This window comes from Megascapheus bottae, chromosome 12 (genome assembly GCF_031878675.1).
Source record: "Megascapheus bottae isolate mThoBot1 chromosome 12, mThoBot2.hap1, whole genome shotgun sequence".
In the NCBI taxonomy this organism is placed as follows: Eukaryota; Metazoa; Chordata; class Mammalia; order Rodentia; family Geomyidae; genus Megascapheus; species Megascapheus bottae.
Genome location: NC_143520.1, coordinates 18,910,015 through 18,929,493, shown reverse-complemented (window position 1 = coordinate 18,929,493; position 19,479 = coordinate 18,910,015). Strand labels below are relative to the sequence as shown.

Here is a 19,479-nt window from a genome sequence, read left to right as displayed (position 1 = left end):
AGTAATTATGTGATGAAACAATTAACTGGCACTTGTATACACATGTCATTGTCAATAACTTCATCGTGGGTATTTACTTTGGCTTTCAAGTCATCAGTGAAGGGGCAAATTATTCTGAGTACCATCAAAATTTGATTCATTAAATATGACTCACCTCATATAAACTATGATTTTAATTAATATCATGCCTTTCCTTCTCCATGATTAATCAGTGAGAAATTGGTTTCTCTGTGTTATATTATAATTATGTCTAAGATTGCAAACATATTCTGAATTTATTTTGTAAGCCCAGGTAGTAGCTAAGCTTGCTGTAAGTCAGAGAAACTCTTCCAGTCTGGGACACCATACACCTTGGGTCATGTTAATTCACCCAGATAGAAACAATTCACAGGAGGACATACTTGCTATTTTAGGAGCCAGGTGCACAGGTGCAGTTCTGTCCTGACTTAATAAAGCTATGAAGTGGAAATCTGGTTTAGTGACATTATTTTTATTCCTCTGTGAGTTCTTCTGACTGTCACAAAGTAACTGTCACTTTCTCCTCCCTCCCCCCTAGAAAGAGCAAACAGAGTGTGAAAAGTTTGGAATAAACAAGGTTTGGTTTACTTCTCAGGAGGATTTAGCAGTCCTGATTAGTTTATCTCCTAGGCGCCATAAAATAAAACATCCTTAGTCCCAAGGAAAAAGGAAAGGCAACAGAATACAGCTCCTTCATAGTATGAAATTTATATTCTGAGCTTGTGTGTGTGTCTGGTTTATTTATGTCTTCACTAATGTCACAAGACTCCCGTCATTACTCTCACGTGCCTTTTCCACATCATCTCAAACAACCTGTGAATAAACTGCTCAGTCTCTTTCCCAAATGGCTCCCTGAAACTTCACTGGCCTGTCAGAGTTGTCTATTGTCTTTCAGGGACAAGAGACATGGGCAACACCTACTTTCCTCCCCCTACTTCCTCACAGCTAGAATTACTGATGATCCTAATCCATCACCATCTCTTTTAACCATCTACCCTATCTCCTCATTCACTTAACAAATATTTACTGTGGTCCTACTCTGCTACAGGCAGAGTCTTAGGTGCTAATGGCACACAGAGTATTCATGGTTCTGTTCTTCAAGCCCACATTGTATTCCCATTATGCCCTTCTGGTGTCTGTCACCATGGGCCAATATTATAGCTATTATAACAATAGCTAGATGTTTTGCCTTCTCTTTCTCTACCTATTATGCCAGCAACCCATCTCCCATCTGATATTCTCTTGTTTCTCTTCTGGGTCAAACTCCTTTGATCAGTGTTGGAATAATTTCATCATTGGGAAGAAGTTTCTGATGGTTATCAGTTCAGTGAGCTTGGCCTAGTGATCTTGTTCTCTTGCTCTTCACAATTAATCTAATGACAAGAAGATTATAAGCATGAAGGAATACCACTGGATTTAGAATGCATTAGAAGTGATTGATAGGAAATATATACTGCTGATTAGAAAAGATTTACCATAAATGATCATTTCAAGATGGCTTATTCACACATTATATATTATGAATTGAGAAGGCTAGAACTTAAAGAAATTACTCACATGTTGAGGTTAACAAAAAGAACCTTAGAATGAATATATTTTAAGCTTGAATACTCACCACCACAAACAAAAGTGGCCTTTAACCAAGTCAATTAAATGATCTGAGTTTTCTCATTTCTAAACTTGAAAATCAATTCCACTTTATGTTTTCTGCTACTCAATAAAGACCTCTAACAGAGAGCTATTATAGTTATAATATTAAACCTAGAAAATGTTGATCTCCTATAGAAGATTCTCTATATCTATGGGATATCATCCATGAAAATTTGAAGTTTTCTGGTTGCTTCAAGTGTTGAGGATTAACATTTGCCTTTTGAACCAGTTGCTATTTTAATTTTTTTAATACTATTTTTGGTAAATTATTTAAGAATCTACTGAAGGTTTGTCCCAAAAGTAAATCACATGGCTAGTTAGTAAAGAATGGGCAATGCAACTCTGGTTGTCTGAACTACAGAGTAACAAGAATGTTTGGTTATGAGGCCAAAAGAGATACTACAGTGTCTTTTGCATGTCCATCCGTTGGTGCCAATTAAAACCTGAATGGTGCCTTGTGGATCACGTAATACTTACAGTGAGTCCTGTGTTACTCTGAATATATTTATGGCCTCCCACTTGCCACTTGTAATTTGAATAGCATTTTCCTAAAAAAAGACAAACATTATGTTGTGTGAAGCTGAGCGTTATTTGAGCAACCTCAAGTGGATGATCTCTGAGGAGATAAATCTTGGAAGGAACGTACCACAGAGTCTTTGATATAGTGAATATGTTTGTAGCCATCCTTGTCACTAAATATTTTGTAGTATGAAGTGGCATCATGGCTGAAAACTGGTGTTGAAAGAAAGAACTGAAAGAAATGAACACAGGTTATGTTCAAAAGCAAACCAAAGAAAAACCTCAGCTTCTGTTTAAAGCCATGTGTGGCCACATCCACAGGAACCATGGTGCCTTGTCTCTCTGCCTTCTATCACTCACATTTAAAATTCTAGTTTTTCACATGATGGCACTTGCACAATCCAACTACTATGTGGTTGCCAATGCATACCCATACCTTCACAAAATTTCATCTGATTTCATTTCCAGATATTTGAGGTTGAGTGGTTTGAAACAGAATTTCAGGAATAACAAACAGGTATTGGGGGTGAGATTGTCTGACCAAAGTTTGACTTTAAATAGCTAACTTTTTTTTTTTTGCCAGTCCTGGGCTTTGGCTCAGGGCCTGAGCACTGTCCTTGGACTTTCTCAAGGCTAGAGCTCTACCACTTGAGCCTCAGCACCACTTCCGGCTTTTTTCTATGTATGTGGTACCGAGGAATCGATCCCTGGTATTCGTGCATGCTAGGCAAGCACTTTAACCACTAGGCCAAACTCCCGGCCCCGTAAATAGCTAACTTTTTTAATTCATCTAATATCAAGCACCCAAAGCCAATGATTCAAGAAAGCATTGAAGATATTTTAAGGATGAAAGAATCAGAGCCTGCTAGACATAGGTTTTAATGATAGGCTGAGGCTTTGTATTTGAGGTAAAAATGTTACCATGATGTACATAGAATAGCCATCTGGTACTAACAAGGTCGGACTTGCGAGGGCCAGCAAACTAGGGCAAATGTCAACCACTCACAAGCCTGTCATCATGGAGATCCCCCTAGACTCATATCTGGCCTAAAACCATCCTCCTAAAATGACAGCCAGCTAAACTGACCAATGATTACCCACGACCCATTTCCTGCTTTGTGTTGCACCAATCATTTAATAAAATTATAGTATTAAAAAAATGAAAAAGCCAGAAGTAGTGCTGTGGATCAAATGGTAGAGTGCCAGCCTTAAAAAAGCTCAAGGAGGACCAGGACTTAGGCCAAGTGGTAGAGTGCTTGCCTTGAGAAAACCCAAGGACAGTGGTCAGGTCCTGAGTTCAAGGTCCAAGACTGGCCAAAAAAAATCTCAAGGACAGTGCCAAGGTCCTGAGTTTAAGCCCCAATACTGGCAAAAAAAAAAGTTAAAAATGTTATCATGATGACAAATGTTTATTATTGGAGCTCAAGAAACAATGAACTCATTGCTCTAGTTTGTTATCTTTCAGAGAACGCTGATTGGCTACCTGCTGAGATCCATAGAATGACATAGGAGGGCTAGGGATTCTGGTATATCTTGGAACTTAACAAGCCACACTTTGACACGCTGAATGCTGCAATTCTGTATCTGATACTAAAATTTAACTAATAGTGTCATGTTTCTCACATTTAACCATGAATGGATTTCCTTTTACATTTGAAAATTTTGTTTTTCATGCCATCCTTTCATGAAATGAGGACACCATTGTAAAATAATTGTGTGAGGCAGAGGAGATAATTCCATAATAGTTTAAAAGCCAACTCTTTCTAGTTGGTTCTCCTCTATGTGATATTAGATGATTAGTAACATCAAAATGAAAAACATAGCAGTGTTTTTTAGTATAAACATCTATTCTACCAAGACCTACTTTGATAAATTTCTGAACAAAATAAAGGAGAAAGTATTGTAGGCATATTGAATGGTAGATCCACATGTATTTGATACCTTTTGATAAAGTTGGATCATTATTTCCCTTATGCTGGTTTTGAACAACTGCCATTAAAATTCAGAGAGCTGAATAATACCCTGCCCCTTGCCTACTTCATGGGGTATTTTCTTCTTTGGAACTAAGGTCTTTGCAAATGTAATCAGGATAAGAGTTGACAGTATGATTATAATAGATAAGGTTCAGCTCTAACTGTAATCAACCTAGAAAGAAGAAGCTACATCCAGGACCCTTGCTTAGGGACCCACTATTGAGACTGGGATGATCAGATCCAAGCAACCTGGACAAGATGTGCAAGAGACTCCATTTCAAACAGAAGTTGGGCATGGTGCTGCCCATCTTAAGATCAATAGGGTCGCTGTGATTGGACAGCCAAGACAAAAATAAATAAATAAAAAGATTGTAAGATGCCAGCTCAACAGATAAAAGCTGGGGAGTGACTCTGTCCTGTTGTCCTAGCTACATCATTGCTATTTAGCAATTTTTGCTGTACTTGAAAAAAGTGAGATCCGCATCAAAAATAAACAAAATGACCAGAGCAATACGATACAGCACCTGCCCTGATTGATTCTACAGTTATGTCAATACTGGAAACAAAAATGAAGATAAACAAAAACTCATGAGAGACGATATAAGCAGCCACTGAAGAGAAGACTATATGAAAATGGAGGCAGATAATACAGTGCTACAATCATGATCAAGGAGCATTAAAGATTTTTAGGAGCCATCAGAACTTGGAAGAGTTAAGGAGAGATTCTTCCTTAGTGCCTTCAGAGGCAGTGTGACTCTGCCAATCAATACCTCAATTTCAGACATCCATCTTCCAGAAATGTCTGCTCTCTTGTACAATGTATTAAAGAGCCAGAAAACCAATACAGTGTGTTACAGTCTTAACACATGAGCTCTTCAGTTTAAACAAAGCAGGAAGCTTTGAAGCTTCCCTGAAGCTTGAAGTTGTCTTTGGGCTGAGCCCTGTACAATGATCGCACAGCCTAAACACAAAACTAGTTTAGGAATATGACGTAGCTAAGTCTCAGTCAATCAGACCACTGGACTCTTCTTCATACCGTGTCCAAGTAGGGCAGCATCCTAGCTGCAGTTAATAATTTATCATCATTTCAGAATGATGATAAAGTTCTTACGAATCCTCTCTTGTGTGAGAGACATGCTTTTTTATATGGTTTTAGTCACTAAAATGGAAGTTCAGTAGCAAAATATTTAAGTTAACAGAAAAATACAACATTCATATATTTTTAGTTCTGGGTTTTAAAAAGCTTTTGTTCTGGGTGAAAACTTAAAATTTCATTTTTATTGAAGATAAAATATTAACAGAAGAGAGTGTTATGTTCTGAGATATAAGAAATAGGCAAACAGGAAGAATCTTTCTGCTAAGCTGGTATTATCTTCTCTCTTTTCATTGCCCACATCAAAGACAGCTGCTTTAGATAACCAGGTAACTCAGGTGAGGTAAAGAGAGTGTAAAATATTTCCGATCAGCTTGGCCAAAGCTAGGCCCATAATGCATGCTTAGTTAAGTTCTTCGTAGTAGTCACACCTGGAACTAGATAAGCACACAACACAAAGCTGGCCTTTGCTTTAACAAGGTCCCTTGGCTAGTGCCTTCATCATACTTAGATTTTTCTGATAATTTACTCATCTATGTGATGTGTAGAGACATTTAAAATATTTTACTTGGAAAGTAAGATGATTTTCCACTGTATCATATCTTGTCAATGTTGTTAAAGGACAGGAAACTGATGTTGCAACTGATTTCATTATTTGGTTAAAAAAAAGCACAAGTTCTCAAACATCAAATAGAAAATTATTATAATTGCTGTTGTTATTGCTATTAGCATTTTAACTAAGGAAATTAGTGTTTCACCTAATTCGTTTAACAATAATTTAAGTGTGACTTTGTAGTCTAAGCATTCTGCTTCCAGTGCTTATTCTCTAAAGTTAAAGGAGTAAATATCTGCTTCTTAAATTCTCTTATTTACTTTTTTGCAAGGGGTGAGGGATGAAACAGGGCCTGGGCAAAAAGAAATTTACCATATTAAAAACAATTTTGGCTCGGAGTTTGGCCTAGTGGTAGAGTGCTTGCCTAGCATGTACCATGTGAGGACTGAACTTCCTCCTGAGAATATTGACTATCACTGAAAATACTTTGACCATTCCTCTTTTGGACATTAGAAGATTCACAAAGTACATGATAAATTTTGAGAGATTAATATTTGTTCCTTAGGAAAATAATTTGCTTCAAATATAATCCTAAACGTACAAATATTAAATAATCTGGAACAAAATCACACAGCCCAGATTTAAAAAAAAAACACCTTACATATTCACTAAATGCATTTGAAGGGACCAAATTTACTCTCAAAAGATACCACATGACCCCACTGGAGTATTTTGAAAAAAGTGTTCTACCGAAATCCATTCACTTATTCATTCAACTCTTGTTTGCAAGCTCTTGTTTACAGATTTTTTTTAATGCATATGCCTATGATGGGTCTTGATCTCAGGGCCTTGAGCTTTCACTCAGCATTTTTGCTTTTGACGGAGACATTACCACTTTATCAATAACCTAAGTTCAGGTTCTTTGCTGGTTAAGTGAAGATGAATAGGGAAGATTTGTCTTCCCAGGCTGATTTTGAACTCTGGTCCTTAGATCTGAGACTCTGGAGTAGAAACAATTACAGATGTGAACCCCTGGCTTACAGTCATGTTGTTCTCAAGATTCTTAAACATACTTGATGCCAAAGGATACATTCTAAAATATTTCAGAGTACTTTGAAGATGGTGAAATTTTCAGAATCATTTAGTCTTGCTGTCCCAGGTGACACACTTAAGTGAGTTGCTTGTAGCAGTGGTGTTGATATGTGTATAATCATATCATTCATAATATTTGTATAAATTCCATTTGTAAGTTACATGACCAGCATAAGCACACAATGAACTGGCATTTGTAAGCATATTGCAGCTATTCATTCTTTACTAAAAAGCCTCACAATGGAGAGTGAATTAGTACAGAAACTTGCTTTTTCCTTATGTTTTCAATAATAGAGACTTTTTGAGAAGGTTAGTTTCTGATTGGTCAGGAATGAACAAAATTTAGAGAACTTTTTTTTATAGCAAATACTGCTGCTTTTTCCTACAATAATTTAGTAATATGCCAAAAAGTAGATTCAAAGATGATTTTCCATATTCTCTAAATTATACACCTATAAATTATTACTTGTTACACATATACACTTAAGTGTATATGACTAAGAAAAAAACTGTGAACAATTAAAGCTAATGTATCTTTTACTTAAAGAAGAGTTGAATGTAACAGAATAAAAATCAATTTATCTGGTAACGTATGTAGCAGTGATTACTACAGAAAGATTTTTACCTCCCATATGTACCTTCTTTCTAGCCCTTCTAAGTTTCATAGCACTTCTTACATTGGAATTGATTTCTGAATGTTTTACTGCTTTTGTATCAGGTTAGTTAATATATTAAGCTAGGCCTTGTGGGCTTCCAATTTACAGAGTGTCCAAATGTCAAACAGGCAACCCAGCTTAAACACCAGCTCAATCCTGTCACCTGGCTCATGACTGTCATCTTAGCTACTCAAGGGACAATAATCTGAGGATTATGATTCAAAGCCATCCTGTGCAGTAAAGTCCCTGAGAGTCTTACCTCCAATTAACCAATGAAAAGCTGGAAGTGGAACTGTGACTCAAGTAGTAGAATGTTAGCTTTGAGCAAGAAAACTGAGGTATTGTCCAGACCCTGAGTTCACACACGCGTACACACACACACGCACACACACACATCATACATTTGTGGCAAGCGGCAGTATTCATGTAACACCCCGTTATTTTTGTCTCATTTCATATTATTTATGTAGGATAAGACATACAATTAATATGATTTCACACTAAAAATTCTAATATATCACTACATAATCCAGAAGTTCCAGATATAGGTAACAAAACGCACATTTTCCTATTTGACAGCAAATAATTTCTTACAAACTGGAATGATTATGCATACATAAAATGCAGTAAAATTTACTAAGAAGTAGAGTTCTTTTACCCTACAATAATCCTAATGTTTCCCCCCTTTCAATCCTGGGTTCAAATCACATGAATATCAACATGGTTTTGTCTGTTATTTTTTGAGAAATGATCTCCATTGTATTTATTCTAGAAGTAATTACTAGTAATACCTATTAGGGAATCAGTTGACATACTAAAGGTTAGACTAGAAAGAATATGTTCTCAATACAATCCTGTAAATAGAAAAATTGATATTAGATGGCCTAGCTGTGCATAAAGACCCATGTGGTCTGCAATCCCAGCTAAGTAATATATGAAGGTAGAGAGAAGTGTGGTTCAAGGCCAGTTCAGGTACAAGCTTATTATTGAGACACTGTCTCAACAAATAAGTTTGTCTTGGTGGTGCATGTTTGAAATCACAGTTGCATGATAGATGCCAATAGAGTGATCATTTGCCCCAGGTCAAAAGGTAAGACAGCCCTTATCTGAAACTTTGACTAAAGCAAAAAAGCATTGGGAGGTACGGCTCAAGTGACACAGCACTTGTCTACAATGTTCAATACCTTGAGTTCAAAACCAATAATTGCCAAAACATAAAAGAAAGATAGAGGGAGAGGGGAGATGAAGAGGGGGGTGGGAAGGGAGAATCACTTTACAAATCACTGCATTACCTTGATGTTGTTTTTTCTATGAAAACAAGTAGTGCCCTTATAACTAAGAATCTGTCAAGTGTTATTAAACATAACAAGGAAAAGATAGCAAAATCATACTCCACCAGCCCATCCAGTTCTGCTTTCTTCTATATGCTCCTGGGTCTAAAGAGAAAAAGTCATATCACAGAATTAGGACAACACTTTTGCATGGATATAACTTGGACATGTGGAATATTTAAGCTGTTAACCCTCTAAGCATTAATTTGTTCAGAGTTTCCTATTGTTAGTCTACTAATTTCAATTTTGAGTTTAAGAGGACTGTATTACAAAGTTCACACAACAGAATTGCTGAACAAATGTGGAAAATTTAAGGGCAAGGTCAAATTTCACCTTTAATTCTTGTTAACTCTCTTGTGAGACAGTGCCTTATAATGAGGAACCATGTATGGATGCCCTGAATAACCCAGACTCTTGGTATGAGGTAATAAAACATAATAATTTTGTAGTAGAGTTAGGTTAATTTTTTCTTTCCTCAGTCTTTGCAAGTCACAAAATTAAAAAAAAAACAAGTTAATCATAATTTCTCTTACTTTGTTTTATATTTTAGTATGGGATAACATCACTCATTAAAGATATATTTAGCTATCTTAAAGGTCAATTTTCTAGAAAAAATATAGAAAGAAGACCTGAGTAGAATTACTCACATTGCAATTAGAAAACTTTAGTATCGTAAATGCTTTGCTATGGGCGAGTCAAATGCTATACACAAGAGTTAGTTAAGTGAAGACACAGCTAGATTTTATAATGCTATTCTAAGAATTTCTGAGATAAATCCTTTGAGTGACTTCAAATTTAAAAATTGGACATGAGAGAAAAAAATCAATTAGAGGTGAGTAAGACGGAAGGAAGCAAAGGGACCAAATGGAAGGTTATTACAATCTCTGGAAAAAGAATGGTGAAGGTTCAAGTGAAGGTCTCATTAGGGAGGATGAAATAGAAAAGTTCAACTCATCTGAAATAAATTTCAGAGTTGTTAAGTGGTAATGGAAGTCTTTAGTATGGATTAAAAAATCACCTATACACAATAAATAGAGAGTGGTTCTAGACGGAAAGGTAATCAGCAAACCCACTTAGCTATTTCTCAGCCTTCCTTTCACTTGGGTGTGGTCATGTGATAAGTTCTTGTCAATGATATGTGGGTAGAAATGACTCAGTCTACTTCCATGCATAATCCTCCATTCTTTTTTCCACCCTAGTGTTGGATGTTCGTGTCAGATATGAATGATTTGGATTAGTGCTGAAAATCATGGATGCCTTCCCCTCAATTTCTCAATGACTGTATAAAGCAGCGACTCCTTGCCCATGTCTTGCCACACGAGGCTTACTTCCATCAACTAATAGGTGGATCTGTGGATATTCAATTAGTTCCAACTATATTAATACACTGAATTAATGGAGTAGTACTTAAAGCTGTTAGCCTACCTTGTAAAAACGCTAACATGGCTAATAAGATTTTTTTTATATGTTAAAAAGGAGCATGGCAAACATAACTTGGGGGCCCCAGATTTTTGCCTACTGATATAGTGCTTGCCTCGCATACATGAAAACCTGGTTCAATTCCTTGGTACCACATACACAAAAAAGCCAGAAGTGGTGATGTGGCTCAAGAGGTAAGGTTCTAGCCTTGGAAAAACCCCAGGACAGTGCTCAGGCCCAGAGCTCAAGCCCAGGACTGGTAAAATAATAAGTGTAATAATTTCAAGAACACACTGAATATCTCTTTGAATGAATACTTTAAATGTTCAGTTCATTTTAAGTTATCTCAAATTTGATACATTAGAATTTCATGTTACAAAATCATATTTACAAAATCAACTTTTATTAGTTAAACTTCATATCTAATGGATAAACTTAATAATTTTCAAAATAATAAAGTTAAATAAGTGCTTCTTAATATTTATATTTATTAAAACTCGTAAAAATCTGCTTGTCCAAAGCTGAGTAATTAGATCAATTATTTCTAATAACTAAATAAATCTATCTTTATTTGACTACATTACATTAGAGCCAAATATAAATAAGATAAAAATAAACTTGTATCATATTCCATCAAAATAAGTCAACTTTTGTCATGCAAATATATGACTTAAATTATTTAAGGCTAAATAATATTATTATGTGGTTCTGATGTATCTTCAAATAAAACCGTATGAGTTTTTCCTTGTAAAATACAATGTCCCAAATTTTAGATGGAATTTCATAATTTACTTGGGTGCTCTGTTTCTTTTCTTATTTAAAATAGATTTATTCTGTATTTAGATTGATGAAGTATTCTTCATAATTAGATGTGTTATAAAATTAACCCATAGAATTTCTATATAAAGAAAACATTTGCATCTCTTAATCTATTATGAGTATGGAAGAAAATCCATATTATGAAGCTTTTAGATTGGTGAAGTAGTTTCCTGATCATGTATTTTTTTTCTGCTTATGCTTAGGTTTGAACAATAGTAATTTTAAAGAAATAGAAATCTGCCAATTTTTTTAAAGGTTGTTCCCTCTCCAAGTATTAGTTCAAGATGTAGCTTTCTATGAGAAGTGGATGCTTGAATACTTTGATTTGACATTTCATGTCATGCCACCCACTTTTGTTTTAAAATGAGAACATTTATCTTACTTTAAAAAATATCCATTTACTTTGTATTTTTTTGTCCTTCAAGTTTGACCTTGAATGGAAGATGTCCTATTTGCATATTTGCATTCCTCTCTGATTCTCTATGTGGAACTTATTTTTTTCCTATTCCTGGGGCTTGAACTCGACCTGGGCACTGTCCTTGGGTTTTCCCAATTCTAGCATTCTACCACTTGGGCCACAGCACCACTCTGCCTTTTCTGTGACTGTGGTACCAAGAATTGAACTCAGGACCTCAGGCATGCTAGTTAAGCACTCTACCACTAAGTCAAAGTCCTGGCCTCAGAACACATCTATTTTTGCAGGATGCCCATTTCTTTTTTTTTTTTGCCAGTCTTGGGCTTGAGCTCAGGTCCTGAACACTGTCCTTGGACTTTCTCAAGGCTAGAGCAATATCATGGAGCCTCAGCACCATTTCCGGCTTTTCTCTATATATGTAGTACCGAGGAATTGAACCCATGTCTTCGTGCATGCTAGGCAAGCACTCTACCACGAGGCCAAACTCCCGGCCTCCCATTTTTGTTTTTATCTTCAGGTTTTGCTTTTGTTGGTAGGTAATCTACAATCTCAAAAGGATGGATGACCTTCCTAATTGATACACAGATATCTGTTTTCCCAATTTTTGCATTGTTTCATCTATTCTTTCTCTCCAAATAGTAATCCTAATACTTATTCAAGAAGGCAGGTACCTATTGATTCAATAAAAGTAATCAACATGGAATATAGAATGCATTTTTGCAAAGAAATCACTGTTGAATGGAGCAATTTTGAATTTTATAGTATAACATTATCTATTTATCAGTATCTACTATTGTCCTTTCATGTTCAGAAATGCACATTAGTGGCTTACCTTTGGACAATCCCATGAGTGCCAGTCTTCCCTAAAATCACATATAGACAAAACAGAGACATTCTGGACTCTTTTCAGCCACTGCAAACAGACTCGTTCATCCGTTACCCATGTGAGCCAGCTGAAATAATAATCACTGCAGATAAATTAGAGAAAATGCAGATAAAGATTATGAACCATAAGCTTATAGAATATAAAAATTCCTCGATTTATGTCTTCTAAAAATATATTTTATGGAACAGTTACTCTGTAAATAAAGGAAGATAAAACTTTCTCTAGAATTTTCCTAGATCTGCAAACTAAAGTACAGGAACATTTTTCATGTAATGGAGTCATTTCATACTTGAGTTTTTCCTCAGACACAGAGTCAAAGGTAAATGTACAATTAGACAACTGAAAGATCATTTTCAATTTTTAAAGTGCTAGTATTTGGAGTTTGGCTTATCAGTTTTTACTTATTGGGCACATATTATGCTCATAGCTCTGTAAAACTGGATTGAAGGAATATGGGCAGAACTGAACATTACAATCTGAGGACAAACTTCAATGTATAAGCTACCAGATTTCCTTCTGTACAGACAAGGAAAGCTCTACTTAGTTTGGCCATGGTGATCACCTTTATAGATGTAAAATGACTACTTTTAAAAAATCAATTTAAGAAACTTCTTTGTGTTTTCCCCCAATTTGTATATGCTCTATATGATCATTTCAGTTTTTGCTATAGGATGCATATCATAAACTCAGCAAAAAAGAAGTTTAAGCTATGATTAGGACATTTGAAAGTGCTAAAATTCAGTTCAGAAATGTGCGAGCAATCTGAGATTAGTTACCTTGAGGCTATCATTTCTGGAATTGGCACTTCTATGGGACCCACATGCTGAGGATAAGTAGTGTCAATAATAAAGATCCGAACGGTAGGATTTTTCGCTCCAGCCTTAGAAGAAAATGGATATAAGCTCAGAAAATTTCACTTATCATCAATAGGTTAAAGGCATTTTAATAATTTAGGTGTGTTTTTATAAGGTAATAATGAAGCTTACTGTCAAAAATACACTATTAAATATGACCATTTCAACTTTACTTGCAGATTGTTATAGCCAGAGTAAAAAAATAAACCACATATTTTAAGGGAATTTTTTTTAAAGTGAGAGAGGTGTCATATATTTGGGGGAAAAATACTTGGGTAAAAATACAGTTCTTCAGTCCATGTCCTTTTTTATTTTATTTTGTAAGTCAGACATTTCAATAAGGTTTTGGAATAACAGTAAATATAATCCTATCATTTTCATGTTAAGGGAACCAGAGAGAAAATTGGTTGGAAGAACAGAAGGCAGAACCAAAGAAAATATTCTTTTTGCTCTTGCCATATAATTTGGATTAAGACAACAACCAAATCTCCTCTTCCTATTCCCAAAGATTGGAACAATTACACTTTCAAATCAAGTTTGCATGGGAATTATTCTTTTTCTGTGTTTTTGGGTTCCCCCCCCAACCAATCCTGGGGCATGAACTCAGGGCCTGAGCACTATCCTTGGGCTTTTCTCAAAGCTAGCACTCTACCATTTGAGCTACAGCACCACTTTTTGCTTTTTTCTATGTGTGTGGTACTGAGGAATGGAACCCCAGTCTTTGTGCACGCTAGGCAAGCACTCCACCCCTAAGCCAACTCCTCGCCCCAATACTTGTTCTGTGTTTTTAATGAGATTAGATGCCTAAAATACACATAACAATGATTTGACTAGACAGTGTCTTATAATCCTGTTATTTCCATAAAGTGAGAAATTCACAGTTAAATTGTGAATTCACAAAATTTAGATAAACAATGTGAAATGACTCAATGTTATTTGAATTCATTTAAATAAAGGTCTAGTCTCTCCTATGACCTCCTAGGTTTACTTAAGTCTTTGTGTCTTAGGAATTTCCCCCACTCTCTAATCCCAAATATTTCAGCAACTCTAGTTTTCAAAGAAATATGAAAATTTAGGTCCCAGATGGTCAATGACCATCACTCTTCAGTTCTGGGTTTCCTGCTTCTTTTCACTCTTACAAATTCTCAAAGTTTTGAGGTCTTTCATGCTCTGGTTGTTCAAATACATTGTTTTCCATATTTCTACTGTTGAGGGTTCTCCATTGCCTTTCCTTGAATAACAATGATCTCTCTCTCTCTCTCTCTCTCTCTCTCTCTCTCTCTCTCTCTCTCTCTCTCTCTCTCTCTCTCTCTCCCTCTTCCTCTCTCTCTCTCTCTCTCTCCCCCTCCCTCCCTCCCTCTCTCTCGCTCTCTCTCTCTCTCTCTCTCTCTCTCTCTCTCTCTCTCTCTCTCTCTCTCTCTCTCTCCCTCTCTCTCTCTTTTGCTTAAATATAACTTCATACAAATGCCACATCCAAGTTAAATGCAAGGATATAAGGGTGACTGGAACCATTCATGACAAGGTTTTTCTTGACATGTAAAAACAATACAGAAAAAAGGAGACAAAGACATATTTCAAAATCACACCAAATATCCTGTCAAAGTGGTGAATTTTCTGTGCAGATATTCATCTTTCCAATTTCTTGTACAAGTTGAGGTTAGGATATATCATTTCATTGCTGTGATCTGGCTATTATAGGGCTGAATAAAACTTTATATAATTTCAATTTCCTTTAATTCCCTGAGGGAAGAAACTGAGGCTCATAAATTTTACTTGCCTTGTCTGTCCACAAAGGTATCTATCTGACAATTCCTGACAAGAATAGCAATTCAACATTTCCAGTTCCCAATATGTACTAGAAGAGATTTCCATTATCATTCCCTATTATACATGAGAATCCAAGAGGGAATTGCAAAATAGAACTTTACCCTGAATTTAGAGCATGAAATATTTAAAATTAAGGGTTTTTTTTCTTCCATGATCTAGACCATATGTTCTTCAACGATTCTGCAGGGGAATTTTGCAAAGACTACTTCATCCAGCACAACCAGATGTCCAAAGAACAGATGTCCACATAAACAATAGACCAATTATAATGTTTGCCTCATAATGCACAAGGACAAGAAGCTCACCAAACTTGTTGATCCCACTTCTACTCATGGCAAAGGCTGCTCATTTTATACCAGGAAAATGAAGGCCTCTGCTAAAAGTATGCAATATACCTTTGGATAGGGAATATTTATTGTTCTAGGATACTGTTCATCTCCATAATAGGAGTAGGCAATAACTGGTACATCTGAATCATTAAATTCTGCATATGCCAAAAATTTTCCATTAGGAGACCACCAGAGAGCATATTTTGTAGCAAGCATCTCCTCTGAAAAATAGGTAATAGCATATTAGTTACAGTTACATCTGAGTCTTCAAATCATTGCTAGTTACTCTAAATATACACGCAGTGATAAAAATGATTAATGTAATATGGATATGATATATGCAATATGTGGGTCATTAAAAATAATCTAATTTAAGTGGAACAGTTTAACCTGATGTCTACGTCAACCATTAATCAGTCTTGTTAGATTAGTCAGATATGGAACTTTCAAAATAAATAATAAACACATCAACAATAATTAATTCTCCTCTCTAGGACAGTTTTGGGATCTATGTGAACCTAAATTAGCACAAATAGGCCATAGCACAAGACAGGACACTTGATTGATAAATCCTAACAGAGAAAACAGGCCATATAGTACTGCTGTTATATAACAATTGAAAGTCAAGTTGTTTTTCTGGAGATACGTAATTAAGAGAGTTAGATGACTGAAAGTCCAAGTGAGTAAAAGAAAAATGGATCCTATATCACCTAGACTGAAGACAAAATTCAAGCAGCTATCAAAAACTAAGAACATTTTCCTAAAAAATAGTATGGATAAGCTAGTCACCAGTGACTCACATCTATAATCTTAGCTATTCAGGAGGCTATGATCTGAAAATTGAGGCTCAAACCAGCCACGACAGGGAAATACGTAAGACTCTTTTCTCCAATTGTGCACCAAATGAGCCAAAAGTGGAGCTGTGGCTCAAGTAGTAGAATGCTAACAAAATTACCTCAGGGACAGTGTCAAGGCCCTAAGTTTCAAGGCCTAGAACAAGGACATCTACACATTCATGGCCAGATCTGTGTAACATGGACAGTGCTGAATTTTGGAAAACAAAAGATATATCAAATATGAAGGCAGGTGCAGTTGTCTCACACCTATCGTGCTAGTTACTTGAAGGGACAAGATTGGGAGTGACTGATGTAAGGCCAGCCAGGGTTGTAAAGTTCTTGAGACCCCTTCTCAAACAATACATGGGCCCAGGAGGTGCATATCAGTCATTCTAGCTACTTGAGAGGCTAAGATGCAGAAGATCACAGTTCTTTGCCTAGGTTCACAAAGATGCTTCCTCAACCCAAGAAGCCAAATGCAGTAGCAATCACCTGGCATCTCAGCTGAAATTGGAAGCATGAAATAGGTCTGTCAGTTTGTGTGAGCAGGAAGAAAAATAACACACAAATGGCTGAAGGTATGTCAGGATCAGCAAGCATGAAACCCTGATATCCAGCCCCAGTGCTGCCAAAGAAAAGAGTATCGAAGGGGAAAATAAAAGCATACAAATGCATAAGCATGGGACTTAAGGGCTCTAAACTTGTTTCAGTAAAAATCATTGTATTATATCATTACTATTACTTGGAAGAAGAATAGAATAGAAATTCTCGCAGCCTCTCTCAATAACAAGACATTGTTCCTTTTTCCTTTTGAGTATTTCTTATCCTGCTTATAACTTTATGACCTCTTTCAGAAGTACAACGAGTTCCCCAAAGGAATGGCCCTCATATAAATTTTACTGAATATGTGAAATTGTTTTCATTTGAAAATCTAATACAGTAAAAGTAGAAAAGAATGCAGCTTACCTTCATAAACCCAATCTGGAATTCCATTAAATATTCTGTTTTCTCGTCCATTAAATGTTATTTGAAAAGGTGGATCTGCTGGTCTTTGCTTCAAGTAGATATTGTTTTGATAAACATATACCTTGAAGCAGTAGTGAGTTAGTTAATAAGAGAAAATATTTTAACAGTACAAGAAAGTCTTTGTAGATGTTTTAATTATTCACCTAGTATCTTTAAAATGAGCACTAATTCCGAGGCAAAAATGTTTTTCAACTAAAATATTTTAATTCGTTTAAAAGCAAAAACAACTTATTAACATCAATTATGGTTATTATGTATATATACACATGTCAAATAAAACAAAAGGTGTTCTATCCTAGATGTCTTATTGCTCAAATAAATAATCATGCATATTGACAAACAGTTAAATAAATCTCTGAATATTAATAGCTAGCCAGATCTAATCTTTATTTAGAGTCCTTAAATAGGAGCTTGGACAAAATTTCATGTTGTCTGAAGCTAGTCTGGGAAACTTGTGAAAACCATATTTTTCCTGAGTTTTCTGGCACAACGCATTCTGGCTGAGTATAAGGATAAAGTTTTTGACTGAGATATTTAAAGAAGTCTACCCATGAGCTTGAGATTTTGCGGAATTCTCAGATGGGTTTCAATTTATCCAAACTCTTCCCGTTTTTAGCCACTGAAATAGTCATGAATGTATTTTTTTTCTTTCATGGAAGGAAATTTAACAAAGGCCAAAATCAAATGGTTTCTCCTTTATTTAAATGATTAGACACTTCTATAAATTAAACACTCACTAGTTTACTTCCAACAGGAGACCAGCATAAATACTGGATTGGACGAGGAAGCTCATACCCTCTTACAAATTCCCTAGAAGGAGGGAAAGGAAAAAGAAAGAAAGAAAGAAATATGACAAATCTCACTACCCAGTGAAAAATATTGGCATAAACCAAAAAATAAATAAATTATAAAATTGAAGGGAATGCTAAGAAATTCTGCTTTCATAAATCTAAAAGAATGGAATAGAGAAATGTGGCACTGGAAACAGGCAATGGACTGTATTCTTATATTCCTTATTTAAAAGCTACTTAACTTTTCTAAGTTTTAGTTTTCAGACCTTTATAAGTGAAGTAAATGCACAACAGACATATAGGCTGATGAAACATCTCTAGAGACTGGTTAGTAGAATCCTTCATCTCAAAGAAGATTACTAACCATGCACCTTAGAGATTCTAGATGTAGTGCTAGTTCTTGGTAGATCCCACATTAAATATATATCTTTTAACCTCTGAGGTTGTAAGATTTGTACACGCCAGAGTAAAAAGATGGTCACACAAGTACTTTCCAGCTCTGCAGATTGGACAGGAGTTTAATATGTGCTCTTCCACGTTTTCATTCACAACCCCCATCCCTATCTCTGTGAATGCATATGCATTTCAAATTTTTGAAAATAAGATGCCATTTGACAATCTCCCCAGGGATCTGACTTGAAATCAGAAAAGGAACATCTGATCTCAAGCTAAACTGCAAAACAGATCATATACTGGGCAGTATGCCTTTAGCTCGCAAAGTTCTCAACCCATGGGAAAATTTAAAACATTCTATTGGCCAAAAATCCTGGTATGATGTTTAGAGTCATTCTGTGAGTATTCAGTTGCAAAACTTGTATTGTGAAGATTTTTCAGTAAGATTATAGCTTTTTTTTTTTTTTTTGCCAGTCCTGGGGTTGGGCTCCGGGCCTGGGCACTCTCTTTGTATTTTTTTTCTCAAGGCTACAGCTCTATCACTTCAGCTACAGCACCATTCCTGGCTTTTTTTCTTGTGTATGTGGTACCGAGGAATTGAACCCGGGTCTTTGTGCATGCTAGGCAAGCACTCTACCCGTAGGCCAAAATCTCAGCCCCACATCTTCGCTTTTTTATGTGTTTAATAGTCATAGTATGCTATGCTTAAGCTACAGTTCTAGAAGATTGTATTAATGGCTTCATAAGACTTCTGTTTTGGGGTCAACAATGCTTACCTCCAGACTGTAATTTGAGATCCTTTAAGAATGACCCCCCTGCTGCTTCCAAATCAACCTGTTCCACCGGGACCTACATTTCTACCTTTCCTAGTCTTTGAACACTAGAGACACCTGTGAAAACCTGCAACACTCATCACTACTTTGATATAAAGTATGAGGTTATGTGACACAATATCTATCAGGCAGTAAGTCAACATGGCACAAGTTTGATAGGTGGGAA

At 35.8% G+C, this 19,479-nt stretch overlaps 1 protein-coding gene across 1 annotated transcript in view; it reads right to left on the bottom strand.

Annotated features, from left to right (window-relative positions):
- Positions 1-19,479, bottom strand: part of Fap (fibroblast activation protein alpha) — a 70,713-nt gene that overhangs the window by 30,625 nt on the left and 20,609 nt on the right. The window contains exons 7-14 of the mRNA XM_090343099.1: positions 18,034-18,106; positions 17,237-17,357; positions 15,501-15,655; positions 13,201-13,304; positions 12,371-12,506; positions 8,946-8,990; positions 2,315-2,419; positions 2,146-2,216 (exon numbers count right to left, since the gene is read on the bottom strand). Of these exons, the coding sequence (XP_090199225.1) occupies positions 2,146-2,216; positions 2,315-2,419; positions 8,946-8,990; positions 12,371-12,506; positions 13,201-13,304; positions 15,501-15,655; positions 17,237-17,357; positions 18,034-18,106 (810 nt within the window). The remainder of the gene's footprint in view (positions 1-2,145; positions 2,217-2,314; positions 2,420-8,945; positions 8,991-12,370; positions 12,507-13,200; positions 13,305-15,500; positions 15,656-17,236; positions 17,358-18,033; positions 18,107-19,479) is intronic.